The 18,664-nt window shown below is 43.2% G+C and overlaps 1 protein-coding gene across 1 annotated transcript in view; it reads right to left on the bottom strand.

The window, feature by feature from the left end:
* The window catches only part of TRAPPC10 (trafficking protein particle complex 10), a 92,876-nt gene that overhangs the window by 63,291 nt on the left and 10,921 nt on the right, over positions 1-18,664 (bottom strand). The window contains exons 2-4 of the mRNA XM_037741990.1: positions 9,667-9,748; positions 6,685-6,857; positions 6,488-6,516 (exon numbers count right to left, since the gene is read on the bottom strand). Of these exons, the coding sequence (XP_037597918.1) occupies positions 6,488-6,516; positions 6,685-6,857; positions 9,667-9,748 (284 nt within the window). The remainder of the gene's footprint in view (positions 1-6,487; positions 6,517-6,684; positions 6,858-9,666; positions 9,749-18,664) is intronic.

An 18,664-nucleotide genomic window follows, 5' to 3' on the forward strand; every position in this document is an offset into this window, starting at 1 on the left:
AAAAAAAAAAAAAAAAAAAAATAATAAAAAATAAAATAAAATAAAATAAAAGGAAAAAAAAACTGTCAAACTAGAATTTCTCAATGTACAAAAGCCAAAAGAACTTATCAAACAGACCTGCACCACAAGCAAGGTTACAGAAACCCTCAGTCAGAAGGACATCCAGGTCAGAGGAAAACCTGGATCTGCACAAAGGAAGAGAGAGACAGCAACGGAAATGGCAACTGGGTGGGTCAATATGCGCCATGCCTCACACTTGTCATCCCAGCACTTGAGGAGGCCGAGGCGGGCCTGAGGTCAGGAGTTCAAGACCAGCCTGGCCAACATGGTGAAACCGGTCTCTACTAAAAACACAAAAATTTAGCTGGGCGTGGTGGCGGGTGCCTGTAATCCCAGCTACTTGGGAAGCTGAGGCAGAAGAATCACTTGAACCTGGAAAGTAGAGGTTGCAGTGGGCTGAGATCTCACTACTGCACTCCAGCCTGGGTGACAGTTAGACTCCGTCACAAAAGTAAAAGAAAAAAAAAAGACCTATTTTTCTATTTTTAATCTCTCCAAGGCATAACTATTTAAGGCAAAAATATTAACAATGCACTATGGGATTTTAACACATGTAGAAAATGTATAAGATAACAACAAAGGCTGGGAGGAAGGAAAGGAAAGTAAATGATACAAAGTTTACAAAGTTCGAATAGCACGCATCAAGTAGCATAATATTACTTGAAGGAAGAATATGGTAAGTTAGATGTACTCCATAAATCCTAAAGCAACTACTCAAATAACATAACAAAGAGTTTTACTTTTAAATCTAATATCTTAAATATTATCAACTTACTCCTTTTTTAAACAGATGATAATAAGACTGAAATAAGAAACAGGGTCTCTATTAGAATGTAATTTTAAGGTAAAAAAGTCTCATTCCAAATGGCCACAAAAGCTATAGCTAACAATAAAAATGTAAAACTTTTATGAAATGAAAGGGCAGAAAGAAAGTCATAAAAAATGGAAAAACATATATACCATGTTCCCTGATTCAAGTTTACTCATGATTAAAGTTCTTCTCAAATGAATTAACAACTTATTCAAGGCAATCCTCATCAAAATGCTTCCAACCTTCTCTTTTTCAATGGATATCCCATTTATCTCCTGCAGTGTAACAAGCCACTCCACACTATAGTGATTTAAAACTTTCTTTTGCTCACGGATCTACAACCTACAGAGGATATAGTGGGGACCCAGGTCTCTGTTCCACCTGGCGTCAGCGGTATGTGGAGGCTGGAAGCTAAAACACACACAGCAGGACTCAGCTGGGACAGGCTGAACACCTCTGGGTGACCTTCCTTCCCATGGGGCTGCTCAGCTTCCTCACAGCATGGTGGCTGGGCTCTAAGAACAAGCATCCCGAGAGAATCCAGCAGAAGACATGTTATCTTTTATTACTTCATCTCCAGTATCACAGTGTTGCTTCTGCCCCAGTCAGAGGCTCACCCAGATTCAATTGAAGGAAACACAGGCCCAGCCTTTCAACAGAGGGAAGTCACTGTCGCATAGAGAGGAGAATGTGGGATGGGTATGCTAATACAGCCATCTTCAGAAAATAAATTTGGACACACGACATGTGGAAGGGAAAATGTAGACAGCCACAAGGTTTATTTTAAAAGAAAGATAGATACGTATTATAAAAGTGTAATAATTAAAAGTCTGATTCTGGCACAGGACAGACAAGGATCAATAGAACCACAGTGTCCAGAATATTGTGCATACAGGATGCTGGTTTTAAAAAAAGGTGACATAATAAAAAAGAAAAAAAAAAAAGTGACATTCCCAGGAAGTGGAGAAAAGACACACTATTATGAAATGGTGTTAGGCCAATTTGCTATGCATTCAGACAATAAAATTAGACCCTCAACCCCCACAGCTCCTACCCACATAAAAATAACTTGAAGCTATACAGGTCCCAATATAAAATATCAGTTACAAAATTATTAAAAGAAAATACAGAATATCAACTATCTTCAGACAGACAAGGCCTCCGTAAGCAAGATATACTACCCAAAAGCCATTCTGTAAATGACATATTTCAGTCCATAAAAACTGCAATAGTTTTAAATACCTAAGCACCAAATAATACATCAACCACTCATACAAAACAAAAAATACAGGAGATGCAAGAGGAACAGAAACACACCAATAATAGAAGACTTTACCACACCACTGTCAGTTAAGGATAGGCCAAATGGACAAAATTTAAAATACAAATGATCTAAACAACACAAGCAGCAAGATAGGTCTTACAGGTAAATATTTAACATTACAATCTGGAAACAGATTTCAAACATTCATGAAATGTCCACAAAAACTGATCACAATAGTCAAATTTATAAAATTTTAAAAATAAGTTTTATAAAGCAGATATAAACACTTTCTGACCACAATGCAATAAAGCTAGAAATTGCTAAACACAAATTTTTTTAATCTTTTTTTCCCCTGGAAATTAAAAAGCTTTCTGCTAAACAACTATTTAATGAAAGGGAAATACAAATCAAAAATAAAGAATTTCTGAAAAATGGTAAAACAATGGGATACATTTAAAGTAGTAACCAGAGAAAAATCCATTAACTTTAAAGACCTGTATCAATAAAATTTTAAGAATGAAAGTAAATGCATTTCAAACTCCCAAAAACTAGAAAATGAACAAAGTAAACCATGAGAAAACAAAAAGAAGGAAATAATAAAAATGAAAGTAGAAAATGAGGTAGAAAACAGATAACAAATATTTCAAAACTAACAATAAATCAGATGAATACATTAAAATCCTGGTTCTCTGGTGGTAGGAGGAAATCGAAGTAGCTAATTTAATCAAGGAAGAAAAAGAGGAAGCACAAATGCACAAAATAAGAAATAATGATGGGGGCAGAGCACAGTGGTTCACACCTATAATCCCAGCACTTTGGGAGATCGTCTGAAATCAGGAGTTCGAGACCAGCCTGGCCGAGATGGTGAAGTCCCCTCCCTACTAAAAATACAAAAATGAGTCAGACGTGGTGGCAGGCACCTGTAAGCCCAGCTACTGGGAGGCTGAGGCAGGAGAATCACTTGGACCTGGGAGGCAGAGGTTGCAGTGAGCCAAGATTGCGCCACTGCATTCCAGCCTGAGTGACAGAGCAAGATTCAGTCTCCAAAAAATAAAAAAGAAATGATGATGAGAAAATAACTACTGACAGGACATTTTAAAAGCCAAAAAAAAAAAAATCAGACCACTTTTTATACCTCAATGAAAATAAATTTTAAAACTTAAATATGTAATTTCCAAGAAAAATGTAGTTTATCAAAATTAACAAACAGCTGAAACAGACCAATTTTCATCAAAGAAATACAAAAAAGTACCTGGCCCAGCTAGTTTCCCAAAATTCCATCAAACCTTAGAGATCAGGTAGCTCCAGTGCTACATAAATTACTTCAGAAACAGAAAGTAAGTGAAAACTTTCAAATTTTTAATGAATTAAGTAGAACATCAATACCCAAACCTCATAAAGAGAGCATAAGGTCGGGCGAGGTGGCTCACGCCTGTAATCCCAGCACTTTTGAAGGCCAAGGCAGGTGGATCACAAGGTCAGGAGTTCGAGACCAGCCTGGCCAATATGGTGAAACCCCATCTCTACTAAAAATACAAAAATTAGCCGGGCATGGTGGCGTGTGCCTGTAGTCCCAGCTACTCAGAGGCTGAGGCAGAAGAATTGCTTGAACCTAGACAGCAGAGGTTGCAGTGAGCTGAGATTGTGCCACTGCACTCCCGCCTGGGCAACAGAGACTCCACTTAAAAAAAAAAAAAAAAAAAAAAAAAAAAAAAAAAAAAAAAAAAAAAAAAAAAGAGCATAAAACAAAAGTTACTGATCCACCACTTCACCACTTGTGAATTATAGATGCAAAAACTCCTAAATAAAATTTAAGTGATAGACTCCAATACCACATTGAGAAAATAATACTATGTCTAAGTGGGATTGATATCAGGAATGCAAATATAGTTCAGTACTGAACCACCACACCTGTAGTCCCAGCACTTCAGGAGGCTGAGACAGGAAGACTGCTTGAGGCCAGGAGTTTGAGATCGGCCTGGGCAACATGGTAAGATCCCGTCTCTACTAAAAATACAAGGGAAAAAAAGCCAGATGTGTTCCTAGCTACTTGAGAGGATGAGGTGGGAGGATGGCTTCAGCCTAGAGGGGCGGAAGTTGTAGTGAACCAAGATCACACCACTACACTCCAGTCTGGATGACAGTGAGACCCTGTCTCAGGGGAAAAAAAAAAAAAAAAATCAGCCAGGCGCTGTGGCTCACACCCGCAATCCTAACACTTTGGGAGGCAGAAGGAGGTGGATGCCTTGAACCTAGTTCAAGACCAGCCTGTGCAACGTGGTGAAACTCCATCTGTACAAAAAAACACACAAAAAAGTAGCTGGGCATGGTGGCACATCCCTGCAGTCTCAACTACTCAAGAGGCTGAGGTAGGATAATCACTGAGCCCAGGATGTCAAGGCTGCGTGACCCAAGAACCTGCCACTGCACTCCAGGCTGAGTGACAGAACAAGACCCTATCTTTAAAAAAAAAAAAAAAAAAAAAAAGAATTTTAAAAATCTCTAACAAAGTAAACTGTAAACACAAAAGCAGACTTGCACAAAGGAAAGACATCCCTTGTTCCTGAGTATGTCTCACATCTTGAATATGTTAGTTCTACACATGGGAATGTATAAACTTAGTTTGATCACAACAAAAATACCTAAATTAAACATGCAAGAGTAACTACGAAAACCTTGAAAAGGATGAAGCTGAGGGAGACGTTAACACACACTATGATATACACTGTCCAAAAGGAGCAGTTTAGCTGCGCAAATCTGGAGCTGTTTTCAGCAGGCTTGTTCCTAGTTGTGGCATGTGTGTAGCAATTCTGAAACTATCTTATGCATATTGTAGCATGGAGCAAATACATAAATGTGCTGATGTTGTTGAGAGCAGAAATAAATGAGACAGAGGCAAGAAAGAGCCCTCCAGGTTGTAACATCAGAGGCATCAGTATCATCCCATCAACTCTGCCCGCTGAAAGGGTGCAGAAGGAGCCATGCCCCCACGGCAGCGAGCACACCTGCTGCCAGAGGAACCAGGTCTCTGTGGAGACACAGCTGATGCCAGCACAAGGGCAAAGAACTCCCAGAACCTGAAACATCTTGGTATGCCACAAATGGTTAGAAAGTGCTCAAAAGAACACAGGAGCCAGCCTGAAGTGACTCTTGATGGCCAAATCTGGAACAACATGAGCATCAGAAGAAGCAAAGGTGACTGCTCTGACCACTGCCTGAACAGAAAGCCCCGTGGGCACTCCCCAGATGGGCTGACGGAGGTGGGTGGAAAAGTCAGCACCCTTGGCAAAGACAGGCTCAGGAAAGAATCGCCGCAGGGTGAGGGGCAGGACACTTATGTGGTCCGAGTGGCTCCCCAGAGATGGCCTACTGATCGCAAAGGGACAACAGCCCCGCATCAGGGAGAAACGGAACAACTCCTGAAAGGAGTGACTGAATCCAACATTACCAACCAGGCTTATGGAGAGAAGAGCTGCCACTGAAGGCCAGGGACAGCATCCTTCTCGGGGCTGCTCACGGGGCTGGCCCTGGGCTGCCTCTGGGAACCTGGACCAGAAGAGGGCTCCCAGCCCTTGCGGTAAGAGGAGCTCAGCAGGCCTGCACTGTCGGTGCCCTCAGCGCAGTTATGCTAAACGCTTGCTTTCTGGAACCGTGGGGTGTCAGTGCACGCCAGGCAGAGGCGGCCTAAGGAGCAGCCCGATGAAAACCCTGGGCACGGAGTCTCTGGCAGGCTTCCCTGGTGGAAAACACCTCCTGTGTGTCCTCACTGGCTGCTGGGGATAAGCGCCACCTGTGTGGCGCCTCTGGGAAATGAGGCAGAGCAAAGTCAGCAGAGAAGGGGTGCCTGAGGTGAAGTCTGAGGAAAACCAGGTGCAGACTTATAGCTCCTGTTTCAAATCACAAACTCCCTCCGCGCCTCAGGTGGAGGCTACAATGCCATGGCGTGTAATAATCTACATATTTTCTCTGCTGCTAAATCTTGCTTTATTTAAGTCAAAATACACAGAAAGAAATGCCCCATAGCATTTTCTATTGGTTCACGACAGGAGAAGTGTGTCAAGAAAGAAAAGGTTCTTTCTAGATTCATGAACACACAACTGGAAAATACAAATGAAGGCTGTGGCGGTGGTGGCGCTGACACCCGCTGGTTCCACCGAGTCACGGGGCACCTCCTGCCCAGGCACGGCAACATGGGGGAAGGACATGGTCCTGGCCTCAGGGTCACATGCAGGCAGAAGAGACAACACGTATAACCAAGGACAATGGAGCCAGGATGGGAACATGGGTGTCATGAGAACAAAACACAGCTCAGGCTATGCCTAGCAGCCACGGGGCAGAGGGAGACAGCTCACAAGACTGGAGACACAGGAACAGGACTGCGCTGGGGGCCAAAGTGAGCACAGCACACCAGACCCAGGCACAAACACGCAACAGCAACCCCCCAACACTTGGCCCAGGGATGAAGGGACGACCCAAACACAGTACATGAAAAAGTACATTGGAAAAATGCCAGCTGCCTCCACAAAGCCTAGCCCCATCAATTTTCAACCCATCCCACCGCGCTTCCTCCCCTCCCTGATACTTACACAGCACTCTGTCCAGTAAATATGGAGAAAAGGAAACGTGAGCAGAGCTTTGTTTCCTTCTTTGGGCAGCAGCTCCTCTTTGAACTGAACAAAGTTAGACTCTAGGTGAATCATCTTGGGAGCCCGGCCATAGGACCTGTAAACAGTTGTTTGAAGTCACTGAGAAAACAACTAAACAACATTCATCACAAGAGGGCACACAGGACAACAAATAACGTAATTGCATCCATGAGTTCAGAGCATATATACTGACCCCAAATCATAACTACACATTCTGTTCAAAATCACTCTGAATTATTTTAAACAGAGTTCACATGTACATGTCAAAGCTCTATTTCCATAAAATCTTTCATTTTCCTCAAGGATACAGGCACGGTAATACATTCATCCAAGTATTCCATTTAACCAGGACCACTACAGGCTTAACAATGGGTTTTAGCGTAACTGAATCTATAATTATGTCACCATAAAAGAAGAAAAATGTGTCCCAAATGTCCAAAGTGCAGCTTCAACTTATGAAAGCTTTAGGGTTGCATTAGTATTTTTGGAACAACTTGTATTTTATCCAAGAAACAAAATTACTTGCTGTAAAATGACAGATTTTTGTTTGCAGAGCACAAATAATATAGCAGTACAAACCTCTATTTTATTCTCAACCCAAGAAGAAGTCATCAAGAAATCCCACAAGCCCCTGCATCTCCTCCAAGGCTCTCGGTGACGAACTAATGATGCTTCTAAAAGTGAACGCACCGCACGGATCTCCGTGCCACACCTGTTCTTCTCACTCCTAGCAGCTGCGTCTCTTCTGAATATTATAGCTGAATTTTGCTTTTTTATCCAATCTAAGGATGCTGTGTTTACTAAGTTAAAACCAACCATCATTAATGTGATTACGCTGATGCTCAAATATGTGCATTTCCTATTTGCCAGCTCTATTTTTCCCTGTCCTCTGGTAATCAAGTTTTCTTTTTCCATCTTTCCTCTCTGCCAGTTTGAAAGTCTTACCATCTATTTCTATTCTACCATTGGCTGCACTTTAATTCTTAGTATGTAACATAAGGTTTATTACAAAGACTAAAGTTGAAGACTATTCTCCCTTCTCTCTGTTCTGCTTCACACACATCTGAAATTTTAGATTTTGTTTTTAAGTGACATCTTAACTTCAGCAAAACATGCCATGTTGCTGGCAGACATTGCTTTCACCCTGGGTCTCCAGGTTCATTTTCCTTCATACTGGGATACATCCTTTAATTACTCAGAGAATGGCAAGGCTTCTGATCTCACAGATGTCTGAAAATACTTTTATTCACTTCAGTGCACCTGTCTCCACGTCAGGACAAGCAATGAACATGGTAACTGAATGGGACTCTGCGGTAGACACAAATGGCTTTCTGCACACAGAAGCAATGGAGCAGAAACCCCAGCCATCCTGGGCCCAACATGGCCACCCGGAGGCCTAGAGAAAAACTTCTCAGCACCAGTGGCTGATGCAAGGCCCTCAGGGTGGGAAGCTGTGACACCGTCTTCACTCAGGACAACACTGTGAATGATAAAGAATTGTAGGGTCTGGGTATTTTCCCTCAGGACTATGATGGGGCTGCTCATAAACGTATTTTATGTTGCATTTTAAATGGTGCTGTTAGAAACTCTATATTTGGTTCTTCTTCCTCTTCTGATTCCCTGGCGTGGTTTTCTGTTTGCTTTCTTTACTTCATTCTCCTTGATATTCACCAGGCTCCTGCAGTATCCTGACTCCCTTCTGGAAGAATCTTGATAGCCGTTCTTCCAATGTCACCTGTCCTCTGTTCCCTCCACTCTCCTTCTGAAACGCCATTCAGGTAGATCCTGGAGCTTCTCAAGTCATCCTCCAGGGCCAGCTTTTCTTCCATGCGCTCCCACTCCTGCTCTTAGCACTGATCTACAAAGTGTCTAAGCTCAACTCTTCCAGCTCACTAATTTGCTTTTCAGCTATACAGCTTGCTCAGCACATCTGGTAAACTTTGTTTCAATTTTCATTTCCTAGATCCAATCAATTAATTTTAAATTTATGCTTTTTATCAAAGTAATAAATACATACTATTTTATTTTATTTAATAAATAAATAAAACTCCAACCTCTGCCTCCTGGGTTCAAGCAATTCTCCTGCCTCAGCCTCCCAAGTAGCTGGAATTACAGGCATGCTCCACCACACCCAGCTAATTTTGTATTTTTAGAAGAGACAGGGTTTCACCACTTGGTCACAATGGTCTCGAACTCCTGACCTCAGGTGATCCACCTGTCTCAAACTCCCAAAGTGCTGGGATTAAAGGTGTGAGCCACTGTGCCCAGCCAAGATACATACTTTAATACAAAGAGTACTAAAAAGGTTTTTTCTCTCTCTCTCTCTCTACCCCCTCACACCCCACCAACACATACACATCCATGTCTTCGTCTGCTGTCTGCTGCTATAACAGAATATCACAGGCTGGGTAAATTCTAAGCAAGAGAAAGTTATTGCGCTCACAGTTCTGGAGGCTGGGAAGTTCAAAGATCAAGGTGCCAGGTTACGTGAGGTCACTCTGTTTCTTTAGAACTGAGGCTTTCAACTCGTGCTACTTTGCTTGTTCACATAAATGTCTGAACAACATATACTTACTTAAAAATGCACTTTTTAAAAAAAAATGAAGAGAGGGGGCATGAGGTCAAGAGTTTGAGACCAGCCTGGCAAACAGAGTGAAACCCCGTCTCTACTACAAATACAAAATTTAGCCCAGCGTGGTGGCATGCGCCTGTAATCCCAGCTACTCAGGAGGCTGAGGCAGGAGAATCACTTGAAACCGGGAAGCTGAGGTTGCAGTGAGCAGAGATCATGCCACTGCACTCCAGCCTGGGTGACAGAGCTAACTCCATCTCAAAAAACAAAAAAAATGAAGGAGGAATACAGCCAAAAAACACACAACCCATACCGTCTCCATTCCATCGGTTCTCTTGGAAGCTGCTGAGAGAGCGTTGGATAAACAGAGGTAAATAAATTCTGATCTCCAGCACCTGTAAAGGGAAGAAAGAGAAATTCAGTTACCACATTTTTAGGTGAATACAAGTAAAATGGGCTCTAAAGTTTATGAAGTTGGTATTTTTAGATCATTTTATGCTTAGTAAAATGATACTGCAAGACTCTTCTCTATCTGTGCCTCTATATAACGAACCTCAGGAAAACCCAGCGTAGGGCCGATGTGGTGAAACTGAACCCTCATGATACCTCCATGGGGTGGGTGTAATTTTCCCCACAAAAAAAATGGGGATCAGAGATGGTGAGTAACTTGCCCCAAGGGCACAAAGCTAAGGAGAGACTGAGCCGGCTCTACTTCAGCCAGAGCTATGGTCCACAGCCCCACTTTCTCCCAGATAGCCAAAAATCCATGCAGAAAAGGAAACCAAACTTCACCAAATTCAGCTCACTGTTCAACGAAATGCCAGAAGGACCCACAATTTATAGGTGGCTCCCCATGTGCAAATATTACACAAGGCACCTGCCAGGCACCCTCTCATTCTGTCCTGCCCATGACTCCTGGGAGGAAAGGCCCAAACACGACCCCAATTCAGATGAGGAAAGTCAGCTTTGAAGGCCAGCGTGCTCAGAGCACAGATCTGACAGTGACAGACACAAGTCGGGACTCCAGTTTGCAGCCGGCTTTACGCTGCACACTCCGTGTTAGCTCAGCTCTTCTATCTTCACTTTCATAGAAATGAAAAATCCATTTTGTTCTCATAAAATGATAAAATAACTGTATTACACTTAAGCTAAAAAAGAACCTTTTAATATAGATGACAAAATTCTTATACTCAGAGGATCCTCTTTAGTTTAGTAAAACCATTTTCCAAATTGCTTGTATATTGACCTTTAAGAAATCACTGGGAATTGATGTGTGCCATTAACACATCTGCTTATTTTGCTATCAAGAACCTAAAAATAAAAAGCCTCCTGCAACTCATATAATGATATCAAGTCACTGGGAAAGGGTAATGACATTTCTGGGCAGATGGCATGGTGAGCGGGCAGGGCGCTGGGAGCCTCACTGCCTGGTTCCCATCTCAGTTCCATCACTGACCAGCTGACTACACCTGGGGAGACCATTTACCACTCCTGTGCCTCCGGGACAAGGGAAATGGGAAAATGAGAAGAGCTCGGCCAGAGGGGCAGCAGTGAGGATTAAATGAGTTAACACAGTCGGTCACCTCAAACAAGGCATGGCACACAGTGGCTACAAAGGGACTATGACTACATTTTGTTAACACAAAAACAACGCTTATGTTTGAACTTACCACTTTTCATCTTGTTCATTTATTTGGTAGTCGTCTCAGAAATCAGTAAAAGAAGCCAGGCGTGGTGGCTCATGTCTGCAATTCCAGCACTTTGGGAGGCTGAGGTGGGTGGATCACCTGAGGTCGGGAGTTCCAGACCAGCCTGACCAACATAGAGAAACCCTGTCTCTACTAAAAACACAAAATTAGCTGGGCATGCTGGTTCATGCCCATAATCCTAGCTACTGGGGAGGCTGAGGCAGGAGAATCGCTTGGACCCAGGAGGAGAGGTTGCAGTGAGCTGAGATTGCGCCACTGCACTCCAGTCTGGGCAACAAGAGCAAAACTCTGCCTCAAAAAAATAAAAAATCAATAAAAGAAGAAAATCTTTAGTTAGCTTCTGGTTTCTTAATTTTGACTGCCAATTTCTGTTGTCTTGTTAAACAGTTCCAAGATTAATATATAAAAAATAATTACTCTTTGCTAAGTGGAAAGTAAGCCAACTAAATGGAAGCTTTCTCCTCTTCCACTTGGTTTTCTATGTAAAACTACACACACACACACACACACACACACACACACACACACAGTCTCTCTCTCACACACTGTCCTTGCAATACAGTTACTTCACGTAAGTACACAAATAACATCCATACAAAGTAGAAGAGGAGCTGCCTCCGACACCTGCTCCAAGCTCTTCTCCCCAGGGAGCCCTGCTGTACAGTAAGACTCATCCAAAAGGAGATTACCAAGCAGCAACGTCTCTTGCATCCATCGTGGACTGACTCTCTAACCTGTGTTCACCTGGAGATGTCCGGTCCAGCAGCACATCCACCTGTAGCAAAGTGTCATCTGACTTAAGTAGGGATCTGACCTGTGACCATCTAACCTCAGTTACCTGTTACGGGCTGAACTGTGTCCCACAAACACAGACACACAGACACACTCAGACACAGAGACACACACAGACACACACACAGAGACACATGCAGAAACAAACACACACTCAGCCACAAACATCTACCTGTTGAAGCCCTAACCTCCAGTACCTCAGAATACAGGCATGTGGAGATAAGGTCTTCAAAGCTGATAAGGCAGTTCAGTTAAAATGAGGTCTTCAGGATAGGCCCTAATCCAACTGCCTGGTGTCTTTATAAGGGAAGATTTGGTCACACAGGCAGGAGGGATGCAGGAAGGCCCCAGGAGGACACAGAGGCCCACACTGCCGATGCCTGGACCTGGTCTCCAGAGCTGTGACGCAATGCATTTCTGCTAAGCCACCCAGACTGTGTGACTCTGTGATGGCAGCCCTGGCACACTAAGATAGTGCCCTGAGGTAGATTTGAAGGCCAAATTCCAACTCACTGAAGCTCTGCATTGATTGTGAAGAAAAACCACCACAATTTTCTCAGCATATACAAGCATTATTTTAATATACTCTTAAATCTTCACATCAAGTCTTATGAAATTAGAGATGCCTTTGAAAATGGGGTATGGAGAAACAGCACACGACGGGGAAGAGCTTAAGTTTAAGAGCCCAAAAGAATTCAATCTTGGCTCATGCAGTAGGTAATTAAATTAACAACACAGGCTTTGTAGTTTCCTGAAATAACCTGACCATTAAGCAGAAAAGTCACTAGAGCTCTGAGGGCTGAACTGCAAGACAGAGCACCTTCCTGCAGATGATTTTTCATTTTAATCCCACAGCAACAGAGGCATGAGCAAAACCAGTGAGAATTCGGTTGTTCATAAGGCAGCTACTAAGAGCCAAAATGGGGCTTGAGATTCATGTGCCCACATTCAGAAAACCCTGTTCAGAAAGTCACCGAGTTTACTGTTCTAACATAAGAGGCTATTTACTAAAAGAGTCAACTCAGGCCATTTATTTCAATAACTAAGATCTCCGTTTTTTGGTGATAGAGGAGACCTATGAAAATAATGTCTAAGAGCAACTCAAAACACAACAGGGAGCTGGCTGTGCAGATCCCCAGAGCGCATGGGTGCACAACATCACCCTGGCTGAACAGCAGGCACTGGAGCTCCTGAATGGGAAGAGACATACAGAGGGGACGGCAAGCAGCAGCCATGCAGAGGGACATGGGCACTCCGTGGAGGGTGCTGACCGGACCCACTAGACAGGCCCCCAGGCTGAGGAAGGCCCAGTTCGGAGAATCCCTGGAAAGTGGGGCAGGGCTCTGGGGTCTGATTACATTAAGCAATCAGTTTTCTGATTATTTATGCAGTTGTAATTGGATTTTCTGTTACATGCAATCAGATGACTAACACAGGCCTTAGCTATTTCCTGAATTATTACTGTATTCCCTGAGATTTTTACAAGCACACATTCATGTATTACTTGTGTAATTTAAAACCTTTTATGTTCAAAGCAAGTAAGAATTAAACATGGTGGGGGAAAGAACTCAAAAAGATGACTTCAGTGATTTAGTTTAACAGGTTACATTTCAATCAACTCAATGTCAGTCTGTTAGGCTGCCATAACAAAATACAATAAAACCTAGGATGGCTTATCAACAGCAGACGTATATTTATCATCTCTGGAGACTGTAAGTCTGATATCAAAGCTTCAGCAGATTCAGTGCCTTGGTCTGGCTGTGCCTTCACATGGCGGAAGGAGCAAGTGAGGTCTCTGGGGCCCTCTTTTATAAGGGCACTAACCCCTTTTGTGGGGACTTCACTCACATGGTCTAATCACCTTCTCAAGGCCCCATCACAAAATACCATCACATTAGGGTCAGAGAAAAGTTGCTAGTTAACAGAAGTCAAGAGAAGGGCACCTGTTTACTGTCCCTCTAGACGGCACTTTGTGCACACTCTGAACCCTCATATGGAAACCCAAAGCACCAATAACTCCCCTAATTGGCCCAAGGCCAAGCAAATGAGCACCAAGGCTGGGGTTTGAACCCAGGTAGCTTGGCTTGGGACTTAATACTGCTCTGTGCTCCTTCCCAACTTCTTAATTCTATTAAGTTTACCACTTATTCTGCAGCAGCTGTTTTAACAATGATTGGCTTGGCTGGGCATGATGGCTCACACCTGTAATCCTAGCACTTTGGGAGGCCGAGGCGGGTGGATTACGAGGTCAGGAGTTCAAGACCAGCCTGGCCAAGTGAAACTCCGTCTCTACTAAAAATACAAAAAATCAGCTGGGCATGGTGGCGTGTGCCTGTAATCCCAGCGACTCAGGAGGCTGAGGCAGGAGAATTGCCTGAACCCAGGAGGCGGAGGTTGCGGTGAGCCGAGATCGTGCCATTGCACTCCAGCCTGGGTAACAAGAGCGAAACTCCGTCTCAAAAAAAAAAAAAAAAAAAAAAAAAAAATATACAAAAAATTAGCCAAGTGTAGTGGCAGACGCCCGAAATCCCAGCTACTCGGGAGGCTGAAGCTGAGAACTGCTTGAACCCAGGAGGCGGAGGTTGCAGTGGGCCAAAATCGCACCACCGCACTCTAGCCTGGGCAACAGAGCAAGACTCCGCCTCAAAACAACAAGAACAAAAAGTCTGGCTGAAAATACAGGTTCCAAACTGCCTTCTGTGTATAGAGTGAACTTTTCTGTCACCTTCTTAGATGTAGTAAACCCCAAGTTTCTCTTTAAAGAATCAGTATGTCAGTATGTTCAGTTCTTTGTCCTCCATTTTAAAGTTTAACTCCCTTGTAGTTTCAGCAAACCTTTTCCACCAGTTCTAATCAGAACTAGTCCGGTCCCCTGCTCCGTCCTGACTCATCCTGGTCACCTGGCTCCAGTCAGCTGCTCTGGTCACCTGCTTTGACCTAGGTCACCCCCGGCAACCTGCTCTGACCTGCCCGTAACCATCCTTCCCACCAAACTACCCACTGTGCCACTCCAACTTGTACCCCTTCTCTCTTTAAAATAGCCTATCAAGGTTAGTCCAGACTGTTCGGTCTAACCGTAGCCAATAGAGGAAGAACACAGCAGTAGGGGTGACTTGTGTCAGGAATAAGAACCCCTTCCCCTCCTTGTCCAGGTGTGCGCTTGCCACTGCTCCATCTGTGCGACACACCCTTCTACAGAAGCAAATTGCCTTGCTGAGGAAATTTATATTTGAGCACTACTTCTTCTGCGGCACCAAAAATTTTACATATGACAATCTTTTTTATTGTACCAATTCTTGAACACACAAAGCTGTGACAGTCTTACTTATCACAAAAGTATAAACGGATCAGGAAGTTATAACCATGACAGACTGGCAAAGAAAAACAGAATGTTCAGTCGGTTTGTCACTTTCCTAAATACTTGACATTATATATTTTCAAAGTCAATATTTTTATTTGGAGATTTATGTTGGAGAAAACAAATCTTGACATAAAGAGTCTGAATATTTGTTGATGCTCTGGTACATTACAATTTTTCTTCAAATTCTTTAGTATAATCTTGGTAAGGGTAACAGAAAGTTTTCTAATAAAATGCATCTCTCACTTGATCTTAAACTGCTGAAGACACTGGCAGTGTTTCAACCCGTTAGGAAGGCACTGTCCTCAGCCCTCTACTAGGCTGTCATGGTTTAAAAGGCTTGCTTTATTCTGCAGGGCTTCTTAGGCCGCAGAGCACTAACGGGTGGGAAAGACAGAGTGATGGTTTAGCTCAACCCAGGAGTGCTATGGGCTGAGAAAGAATAACCTGGGGGTGGAGGGGTGAAGGAGGACAGAAAGTGTCCCGCATCTGGAGGCCCTCAACCCACGGCTGGAACACCTCCCAGCTGGGACTAAAAGCAGTGGAGTGACTGGACTAGAACTGGAGATGAACTAATACTAAGGCCCCTCCAAGCAAGGTTCTATGATTCTATTTCTGAACAAAAAAGTCAAAGGAAATGTGTAATTTATCTAAGATTTGCTTTACAGAAAATTTTCCAGAAATAACGATTTTTTAAGCCTATTAACAAAAGCGAGCTGCAATCCACCGTTAAGCAGTCCAGTCTTGTTTGAAAGCAATGGGTTAGAGAGGGCATTGTCTTCAAGCCTAAGAACCTATGTGCTTGCCCACAGACCATACATCATTAATTTCTCCTCAATGGCTTTTGGTAAAACAGGCTTTCAAATGGACAATAAAAAAATCCAAGGTCACAAACTGGGAAGTCACCTCAGCCTGTTCAATAATGCATAAAGTAGATTAGCTATAATTCGTGTATAATGTCGAGGCAGTAATGAAAATTAATGCTTCAGACTGGGAGCTCTTTCATGGCAAAAACTAACATCAAATGCATAATCATGGGTATGGAAGCCTCCCCAGCACTCCTCCCAGAGCATCTGTCCGTGAAAGGCCTTCGCATTTGGAGGTGGGGGCAGGGAGTGAAAGTCAATGAGAAAGCATAAAAAAGGATCCAGATGTTATCCAGATTCTCTAGGTAGAAAGCAAGGTTCAGCCTATCCCCTAAAATGACGAAGCAACTGACTCCACACTTCTAGCATAGACACTGTCCTTCCTTCATTAGAAGGCACAGATCTGAGAAGTACAGCAAATGAACCCTCCCACGGTTCTACACCTCCAAGTCTAAAGGCCAAGTTTAAAGTACCCAGTACCCCCTGTCATTTCATCGCTGGCTTAACGTTACGCCCATTCGGCCTGGCTCTCCTCCAGGTGCTTCCTGTGGTCTCTACCTTCCCTCTTACACACATACCCCACACACACATACACCACACACACACACACACTCTCCCTCTGCTGTTCTTTCTCCCAGCATCCTGTCTGTATGACAATACTACACTCTGTAGGTGGGATCAAAAGAAAACTGATACATTAGTGTTCATCAAGTTTTCTGCTGTGGAAATTCGCAGAAGAGGAACTGCTACACATGAAGACTAGTCACCAGACAGAAAGCCCCAAAGTCTTTTTCTGTTTTAACTTAAACGACAAGAACACACAGGCCAAGAATGCTAAGTTGTTGAATGAACTCTTCTAATCAAGGAAACAAGTTGCCTTCTCTAGCCCTCAGAGATCAAACTTAAAACTCAAGACTTTAAAAACAAAAAGACTGGAAAAATGGATCTAAACGTAAGAATACTGAGGAATCAGCCTTTAACAGGCTATACATTTTTAAAATAAACACAGCATTACTGTAGCAGTTTGAACCACAGTACTGTATTTATAAGTTAAAAGAGATCCTGCCTGTTCCTGGCTCCCCAATGCCTTAAGGCTTTAGACAGAAGTGTTGCCAAACTGCTCTTTCCCCAGACTTCCCCGTCACCGCAGCCTCTGTTCCAGGACAGCCTTTTTGGTGAGGCCTAAAGGCAGTTTCCCAATGGTGCAACCATTAAGGAGGGAGCTGTGGCAGCATCCAGCACAGTGACATCACCATTTACCTCAGCCCAGCAACCCCTCCTGCAGAGCTCCACCCCAACACGTCCATCAGAAAAGTTACAGACAATCTATGCACAACTACCGGAAATAATCAAAGACAAAACAACTCAAATTCCACCAAGGGACTAGCAGAATAAACCATGGTACATCTACATCATGGACTTCGAGAATGATGTCAACATACTCCTAGTGGGGAGTGGAGTCCGGGAGAAAGTGTGGTGAGAACAGTGTCTGCAGCTGGCAATGTCTTCGCTAAGAAAGGGAAATACAAATATGTTTGAATGTTTTTTATACAGAAGGACAAACCATAACAAATTGAGATCGAGGAAGTCAGGAGGTTAGCATGGAGAGGACAGAATGCATACAAGATTTCTTTAAATAGACCTCATTTTGTAGATTTAATTTTGGAAGTAAATACTTTATATAATTATAAAGCAATTAGCTTTTTTAAGGTTTTCCCTAAAAATAATCAGGAAAAAAAAAAAAAAAGTGAACCTAGATGCATACATATACATTCAGTGGTACAATCTCAGAGAGAGGAACTATGACAAGTCACTTTAAAACTGCAGTAATTTGACAGTTCATTCCTTGTGGGATATATCCAAATGCCAAGAAGAATTGCCAGAAACAGTTCTAGATGGGTGTTCACTAGTCCTATTGTTGATGATGGAGTTAATGGTGTTATTCAGAGACTGTGTAATGCAGGATAAAGCAACCGCACAATCCCATGATGCTCTATTCAGTGGCCCCTGGCCCTGCAGCACCGGCCCTCCTGGGCATTTGTTAGAAATGCTCATTCTCAGGCCCCACCCAGACCTGCTTATTCAGAAACAAGGAATGGATCCAGCCATCTGTGTGTGCACAAGCCCTCCAGGTGACTGAAGCAGCATGAGCTTGAGAACCTCTAACTCTATCCTCCTCAAATACCCATGAGATTTGGGATTTTCAGTGTGGAAAAAAGAAAACATAGAAGGTGGAGCTGTTAATTAAAACTCTGCAGCCTTGAGTTTTAATCAAAAAGTGTGAACTTATGATGTATTTTATCTTAAAAACACTAAAAACAAAGAGCAATTCCTAGGCCAGTGCGGTGGCTCACGCCTATAATCCCAACACTTTGGGAGGCTGAGGCAAGTGGATCACCTGAGGTCAGGAGTTTGAGACCAGCCTGGCCAACATGGTGAAACCTCATCCCTACTAAAAATACAAAAATTAGTCAGTCAGGTCTGGTGGCACGCACCTGTAATGCCAGGTACTCACTACTCAGGACACTGAGGCACAAGAATCTCCTGAACCCGGGAGGTGGAGGCTGCAGGGAGGCAGAGGTTGCA

This window comes from Cebus imitator, unplaced genomic scaffold (genome assembly GCF_001604975.1).
Source record: "Cebus imitator isolate Cc_AM_T3 unplaced genomic scaffold, Cebus_imitator-1.0 Scaffold112, whole genome shotgun sequence".
Taxonomy (NCBI): domain Eukaryota; kingdom Metazoa; phylum Chordata; class Mammalia; order Primates; family Cebidae; genus Cebus; species Cebus imitator.